The sequence below is a fragment of the Gadus macrocephalus genome, chromosome 19, assembly GCF_031168955.1.
Source record: "Gadus macrocephalus chromosome 19, ASM3116895v1".
Classification (NCBI taxonomy): Eukaryota; Metazoa; Chordata; class Actinopteri; order Gadiformes; family Gadidae; genus Gadus; species Gadus macrocephalus.
Genome location: NC_082400.1, coordinates 7,952,868 through 7,961,157, shown reverse-complemented (window position 1 = coordinate 7,961,157; position 8,290 = coordinate 7,952,868). Strand labels below are relative to the sequence as shown.

Sequence of the window (8,290 nt, the reverse complement as noted above, 5' to 3'; positions counted from 1 at the left end):
AAGGTTGTTGTTTGTCATCGTTACCATGGCAGCCAGCAATGTTTGTTCTATAAAAAAAACATCACTTTTCTACTTTTTTGTTGACACTGACTTCTCACGGTTCTCGTCGAGAATGTACAGTATTTAGTCTCGCTGATTGCTATTGCATAACTATTGCATAAGGTACTGGTTTCCACAGTAGGGTAGGTATACAGTAAATGTATTTTTGTTGCAATGTGTCAGGATACACATTGCAACAAAAATTAATTCACTGTTTCGGATAACTCGGATATCGGAAACTTCACAGTTGCAGTTTCTTTATAAATGTCTACTTGTTCCTCTATTATGTCTTCCCCTAACACCACCAGACACTCTCATCTCTCTTCTTGTTCCTCTTCCACGAGGGTGTATGCTATTCAGGGTTTCAACCTTTCTCTAACCTCATCCTTGGTTTTGATACTGCTGTGGGCAGCTCCGTATAAATGCTGCAAGCTTGATTTGTTGATTGGTAGGATTGGGATTCGAAATTCCTATATGTAACATGACCGCTCGTTTGCCAATCAAGCAGACATCACAAACACTCCATGGCAAAGATATTTATGGAATATACATGCATGTCTGACAGGTTTTCGACAATTGAATGGATCATTTTGCATGTCATGGCTCACATACTGAAGAAAGGAATAGAAGTCGTGAAGAGTATGACACTGACACTGAAAACCAACTTTTCAATGCATTCATCCCATCAGCAAGCCATGTGCATGTAGTTATTGTGCAAATCGTATGCAATTGTACCAACATATGTGCAATTTACTTAAATGAATAATAAAAAAAATCTGGTGTGAACAAGAGACTATATTTTGTTCAGCGATTTGAAGGTTTTGTATTGACAAACATAATTCTCATTCAAGAATTGAACGAAAGCGATTGAGAAAAAAAACGAATTATTAACATGCAGTTAATTGGAAACAAAAAAAAAGCATTCTCCAACTTTTACTATTGACCACCAGATGGGGCTCTTCCCCTTCTAACGCTTTGCAGGAGTACTTCCTTACAAATATGACTTTGGTCCATCGGACAGTACACGGTCCAAAAAAACTCTTCGATAAACAGAATTATGTAGCATTTACTTTAAAAACAAAGTGTGTCTGTTTTTTACATAACACACACAGACCATGCTGGCTTTAATCTATAAATTGTGCAATTAGGCTGCTGCATTATTATGTCAAAATAAATTGAATCATCATCAACCTGAATACTAATAAATAGGTTTCCAATGGCTGTAATTCTGACCAATATATAGCATCATGCATTACTGCAGTTTCTTAAATATAGCTCTTTGAATTGTACTGATTCTGTCGTTATCCTTAATGCAGTTACAAAGCTTATATTGAAGCAGCAGCCATGAAAAGCTTGATGTGAAGGTAAATATATGATACTGACTGAGTGTGCTGACATGAGCAACACTCTTAAATCAGTACCACGTAGGGACCATGGGTGTGGGGGGGACTTCAACTTCAACTACCTCTGTCCCTTCCTAGATTGCGTGCTTCCCTCATTTCACACCCCTCACGTCTTCCTTCAGACTGCTGGGACTCCCCTACCCATGACCCTAATCAGGACACGCTTGGCCCACCAGCGTGTCCTGAGCAGCGGGTCCCGACCCCGCCTCGTTCCCCCTCTCCCCCTCCTTCCTGGAGGAACCATGCGGCTGGTTCTGGCTCTGGTTCTGAATCTGGTTCTGGTTCTGGTTCTGGTTGATCCCGCTCCCCCAGGACTTGCTCTTGCTGCGGCTCTGCTCCAGCGACGGCCTGGCACCGCTACCGTTCACCGAGGTCTGGATCTTGCAGAAGGGTCCGCACACCAGCCCCAGGAAGCCCCGGCGCATCTCCCGGCTGGCCAGAGTGTAGATCACGGGGTTCACGGCCGAGTTGAGCACGGCCAGCGCGATGAACCAGTCGGCCTTGTACAGGACGGGGCACCGGCGGCGCTGCTTGCACGCCACGTCCACCAGGAGCAGCACGAAGATGGGCGTCCAGCAGGCGATGAACACGCCCACCACGATGACCACGGTGCGCAGCAGGGACAAGGCGTGCTCCGATTGCCGCTGCTTGTTCACCTTCTGGCTGCTGGACTTGACCAGCGTGTAGATGCGGGCGTAGAGCACGGAGATGGCCAGCAGCAGCACCATGTAGATGATGATGCAGAACGCCACGTACCTTTTGGAGTAGAGCGGCAGCACGGTGGAGCAGTCGGGCAGGTCGCCCAGACAGTTCCAACCCATGATTGGCAGCGCACCCAGGGACAGGGCAATAATCCAACAGGTGCCGATGAGGAGGAACACCCTGTAGTTCTTCTTGCGGTCGTAAGGTCTCATCTTGACCATGGTCAGGTGTCGTTCGATGGCGATGGCCAGGAGGCTGAAGATCGAAGCGCCGAGCGCCACAAACATGCTCCCCTCCCGGACGAACCAGAGGGCCGGGGACAGCTGCAGGGTTTTGTCCCCCGAGAGCAGCAGGTTGACGAGATACGCCACCCCGGAGAGCATGTCGCACAGCGCCAGGTTACCGATGAAGTAGTACATCCGATTGTGGAACCTCTTGTTGCTCCCTATGGCCACGAGCACCACGAGGTTCTCCAGCACGATGAAGCTGCAGATGACCAGGAACACCAAGGTCTTGGTGTCCACGGAGCCACCGCTGGTCCCCTCGCCGCTGGCGGGCCTGTGGTCGAGTTTCCCGGTGAAGTTGTAGTGTCGGTAAAGTTCAGTGTTGATCATGTTCCCGGAGCGGCCGCTAGAGGGCGCACTTCAGCAGGGAATCTTTTGGAAGTCTAGGTGACCAAAAAAAACGAAAAAAGACAGAGCTGGAAAGTTTGTCTTTTTTATTTAGCTGCTCGGGTCTATAGTCCGTGATGAGCGTATTTCTAAACGTAAACTGGTTGTAAAAGTCGGGCTTATATAATGAATCATTTAGTGTTTTAGGACTATTGCCTTACACGATGCAACAACACCGGTCATTTCTAGGCTTGTCTACTTAATAAAACACAGTTAGGACAGTCGCCTAGAGCCATCGTAGAATATTATAAATGAATCATTATTAAGGCAAATAAACGATATGTTGCCTACATATAATGAACATAGGACAAACACAAAAGAGCCTGAATAGGTGGTCCAACACAAGAGTATAATCTCACCAACAATGTATCTGGTTCTTGTCCAAATAGTCATACTTTCCTTTCGTAATCACCCAGCATTTATTAGTTTCAAATATACCAGTGTAGATTATTCTGCGTTTTTTTTTTCTTTACCCAAATGGCTAAAGTAAAAACATCTTACCTAAGGATGTCGGGGATATTCAACAACTATTCCAGTTTGAAGAGATGGGAAAAAATATGCAACGCTTTGCTAAAGAGTTGATCCATGCAATTGTATTCTTAATTTCAATCATCTTCCAGCTCCGGTTTAAAGTAGAGAGCGCTCCGTCCAGGTCTCTTTGCTCTATAGGCAGGGTATCTCTTCGGCGGTTCTCTTCAAGTCACTCCCCTTCCTCAATTTACTGGAGGCTGCAAACTAAATTGGGAGGGCTGTGAAAACTAAAGATCGTGAATCAAAGTCAGTAATGTGTCTATGGATAGCATGTCCTGAAATGAACTATCATAACGTTTTGCATTATTTTCCAGATGGCTTTGCCAAGTGCAAGATAAAGATTAAAAAAAAAATGATATTTTTTGAGACAGTTTTTTATAAAAGAAATACTCGCACAAAAAATAAATCACACAAATAATAATGAAACAATTTATGTGTTTTATACACAATGACTCCTGCGATTGTATTCATTATAGGAACCCTACATAATTCCTTTGCGTGCATTAAAACAAAAGTAAGCCAAATAAATACTGACTCATTGTCATTATCTGGTTGGAGTCATGACTTATTCAGTGTTTGTTGGTTGTTAAATAAATAACATGATTCTATCGAATTGTAGACAACCTTTGTGCTAGACTTACCCTGTTCCTATAGCCTTAAAATAATCACATCCTAATCTCTGGTTTCATGATTGCTATGGTTAGAATATTGTTTGATTATATATCTATAATAGCATAATAAACTATGCATGCAACTACTCATGTTATTTGTTAGATTATGTTGTTTTAAGGTAGGGTAGGATGGCAATTATTTTTAGAGGCGTTCTTTGTCAAATTGTTGAATTTATTTTGACATCCCGACAGCGAGAAATAAATCAACTGACAAAAAATATATGTCTTGTATCTTTGGCTCTCGCTGGCCTGTAATAAGCCTGTCCAATCATTTCATTCGGCCCGAATGAAATTATTGGATGGCTTACTTGTCTGTCTACCTACCTACCGTCTACCTGCGCGCACTATGCCCGTATGTATACGCTCATTGCGCATAACCGGAGTGTTCCACAGGGAAGGCAGACCTAGTGCTAAAGCAAGCGAGCAAGTCACATGTTTTAGGGGAGTGGCTTTGACAGAAGACCTGAAGGGAGTTCTGGGATGTTTAGTTTGGATGCTTTCAAAATCGAGCCCATACTGACAAGATCAATCACATTTCTTACCTTAGATATTATCATTAAGATACAATATCATATCCTCACTATCAAAATAATAAATAACAAAAATCTTTTAATATGTGTTGAATCTTTCAAACCTCACGTACCATCAGCATGGACGATGCCAACTTCTCCCTGTTGCACAGGGCTCGATCAGACCTTGAGAGGCCGGGAAGCAGAGCGAGAGTCACTGGAGAGTTGACGTTCTTCCGCACCTTCCGGCCCCTCCTGCCTGCGGAGAAGCTCTCAGCTATGCAAGTCAGATGGGGTGATGGACCACACCGACGCCTCCCAAAGAGCCTTGCGTTCCACCTTTCCGATCACCTTCTACACCTGACTTCAGCTTCAACCCTGAAACGTGCCAGTTCAAGAAGTTCTCTGAGGAGTCCTCCATCGTGGGCTGCTTCAGTGAGGAAGAGGGCGAGTCCCGAAGTGTGGATGGGAGGTTCGTCAGAAGGTCTGGGTTGAACTCCATCCCAACATCGGCCAGACCAAGGAGCGGCTGACGGACTTCCAAAAGAGCAGGAATCGTCCAACCCTTATAACTGTTTACCTACTTTAGACTCTTTTAATACCTTAACCCATACACTTGAAATAACACATTTGCACTTCATTGACATTTGTTTGTTAATTGGTTCTTAATTACATTAGATGTTGTTTTTTTGCCTATTGTATTTTTTCGGGGGTATTGTGTTCCATAGAATGTTTTTTACTATACTCTGCATCTCTTTTTTTCGCCTGTCTTTCTGCTGCTGTAAACAACCCAATGTCCCTGCCTGGGGATCAATAAGGACTTATCTCACTGCTACTCTTAGGCTACTTACAATCCTTCCCCAAGATGCTATACGTGGCACAGTGCTAGGCTTTTAGCTTTACTTCAGTTTCAGCAAATATCGAGGCGATAATGGACCGAGGTGACGTCATGGAGGAGCCACACATTGCCGGGTCCTTAACTCTCTGTGTTAACCGCAAGTCCAGACTGAATAAATGGACGTGGTTTGGCAAGGGTCCACACAAGGCCTTGTGTTACAGTAACAATCCTCAGACGTTTCCTGCAGGTTGCACTAAGTAGCCTATTCATCCAGTGACACTGTGAAACTCAGAAAAAAAACAAAAACGAAATCTTAGGGCTACTACTCCGTGCTCAGCAATCTGGGAGCCATCATATATTAGGACTCTTGAGAAGAGGAGAAAAGAGCGGTGGGCACGTTCCTGCAGTAACCCCAGATGGAAAGTAAAAAGGAAAAAAAACTTCTGAGTTTGTCAGCAAAGTTGTGGTGATGTGGAAAAACCAGGAAACTACATTTTACTGATAGGTTTCAGGGGGACTGAGTGTAAAGCCATGAGATGTGGTCGAGGAACGGGGGGGCCCAGCGTCTGTGTTTATACATAGACTACTGAGAGGGGAGTAGGCCTACAGTGCGTGAGGATGGGATTTCAGCTCTTCACGACCACCTTCTCTGAAATATCGTGCCTCCTGTATACATGGGCAGGAAGGCTGGACGGTTCCCTGGGATCGACGGTCAGCCACTGACAGTAATAAGCGTTTAGGCAGAGAGTTGCTTGTGATTTAAGTCTGTGGCGGGCCGGTTGGTTTTCTAACTTGTGTGGTCGATGCGCTACGTTGTTTCCCTCCCGCTGTAACTGAACGCGAGTAACTACTACAATACTAACTGTCGTCTTCTAAACGCGACATTAGAGTACATCAAGTGTTATCAACTATACTCACACCCAGATTTCTTTAGAAGCAGAGTGTGTAGCCCGATAGTACATAGTCTAGACAGCACTTCCTCTAAGTGTGCATCAAATGTGTAGGTTTGAAACATATCAGCAGAAAATAGGATGTTCGCCGTCTCTGACTTTTATCGGGAACACATTCATTATTTATTACACAAGCGGCATTTCCTGCACTTAGATATACGTTCCTGCATCAAGCGCATTATTTTCATAATGCAACATACATAGGCCTACTACTACTACACACACCCTGGCATTACCTATAGCACCACAACGTCCGGCCTACATGTATCATTCCAAACCAGAAGCGCGCTAAGAGCTAATGGCGTGATGTTGCTCTTGTTGCTCCGGTCGTTAGCATTACGCCATTAGCTCTTAGCGCGCTTCTGGTTTTGGAATGATTAGTTGTGATTAGCCCTGGGCACGCCGTGACGCGCTAGCATTAAAAACACATTCCGAAATGTCTCCGGCTGACATCACCTCGTGCTCAGCCTCCCCAACCCCTTCATTTAAAGACGGCTAGGGTCAGAAACCGGCGGGGCAGCGCACTGGCGCACCCGCGTGCAATTATAAGAGCAATTATAAGAGCACCCTGCCTCTAATTTCAACTCTGCCGTTATTTTAAAGCAACAACACACCCCATGGGTCTCGGCCCCAGGAGCATCTGTGGCGGTTTTTGGTTCCACCTTCTTTCTGTCCGTTGGCTTCGGCGGTTAGGAGTATTTTGAGGCACGTTGGGGAACCTCTCGCATGCAGCTGAACTGAGGAGGAGAAGGGAGAAAAAGAAGGCAGAAGGTTGAAGTCGTTTCTGAGGCGTAATTTCAGCCGTGGGGCCTGTTTAGTCTAGGGGCAAGTCAGTGTGCCAACACTGGGGGGACAGACCACACAAAACGGGAACAATCCTTGTTTCATGTTTTTTCGTTTGCGCCGCGATGGCCTTTCCCTTTGAAAGCACTGTGTCTTTTATTTGTTGGCTTGGTAAAAAAGTTGAATATGAAGTTGAAGTCGAATACATATTTTTTTAATAACGGGGTTCAGAGTTTTCCGAGAGGGAAAGAGTGAGGGCTTTCCAAAATAATGGACGGACCACCCAGGGTCTAAAGATGGCGTCACAGAATCCACGTTGTCAGTGCGTTGTGGCTGGAGTGGATATGAACGGCATGGAATATCCTCCGCCATCCTTGACCCCCCTCCTGTGAGAGCAGGGGAAACACGCGTTTAAAAGAGAGTATAACATTGAATCATGGTTCATTTCCAGTTCACTTTGGCAAACCAGTGAAGACAAAACCAGAGAGTGTGTGTGTGTGTGTGTGTGTGTGCGTGTGCGTGTGCGTGTGTGTGTGTGTGTGTGTGTGTGTGTGTGTGTGAAAGAGTGCGTGTGTGGACAGTTATTTTAGGAATGAGAAACAGACTAGCAGTATTGATTTTGTTCAATATTATTGTCAATATTGTAGCCTAGAATTTTTAGAGCTTTATTTCTATAGTGATTTTGTCAATGATTCATTATTGTTTCTTTGGTAGTTAACAACAAATATCTTGGCAATAGCTTCCTTATCCATCCAGTTATCCCTCCATATCAATTGCCCCTACAACAGACGTAGAGTCCATCTAGACAAATGATATACCCGTCAATATTCCCGGGGGGGGGGGGGGGGGGTTGGGGGGTCCCCCGATTGTTGCCGATTGTTGCGCATTACCGATCTAAATTATCTCAATATGCAGTTGGCCTATAACATCACAATATTTCATCGATGCAAGCAATCAGTCTGTAGCCTACATGACAGCCTACATATACAGCAAATACGATCAGACAGATACTTCATTGTCGAACACATACACAAAGCACCACGGCGGATGCTGACAACATTTTACACAGCAAGCCAAACATCACCACGGCAGGTGCGCTCTCTCTCTCTCGCACGACGCACATGTAAACAATTAGGCCTACTCCGTCTCCAACTTGCAAGGCTAGGCTGCTTCACTAAGACCACAACCAACCA

General features: G+C 45.0%; 1 protein-coding gene across 1 annotated transcript; it reads right to left on the bottom strand.

Annotated features, from left to right (window-relative positions):
• Nucleotides 1-560: 560 nt before the first annotated feature.
• LOC132447435 (sphingosine 1-phosphate receptor 3) lies at nucleotides 561-3,642 on the bottom strand. Its single transcript, XM_060038222.1, has 2 exons — nucleotides 3,317-3,642; nucleotides 561-2,811 (listed from the first exon to the last, which is right to left on the bottom strand). Exon 2 carries the CDS (start codon nucleotides 2,756-2,758, stop codon nucleotides 1,592-1,594), a length of 1,167 nt encoding a protein of 388 aa, XP_059894205.1. The 5' UTR covers nucleotides 2,759-2,811; nucleotides 3,317-3,642; the 3' UTR covers nucleotides 561-1,591.
• Nucleotides 3,643-8,290: the final 4,648 nt, after the last annotated feature.

Excerpts from the sequence above, each read along its gene's own strand:
- LOC132447435 (XM_060038222.1), bottom strand. The coding sequence starts at position 2,758 with ATGATCAACACTGAACTTTACCGACACTACAACTTCACCGGGAAACTC.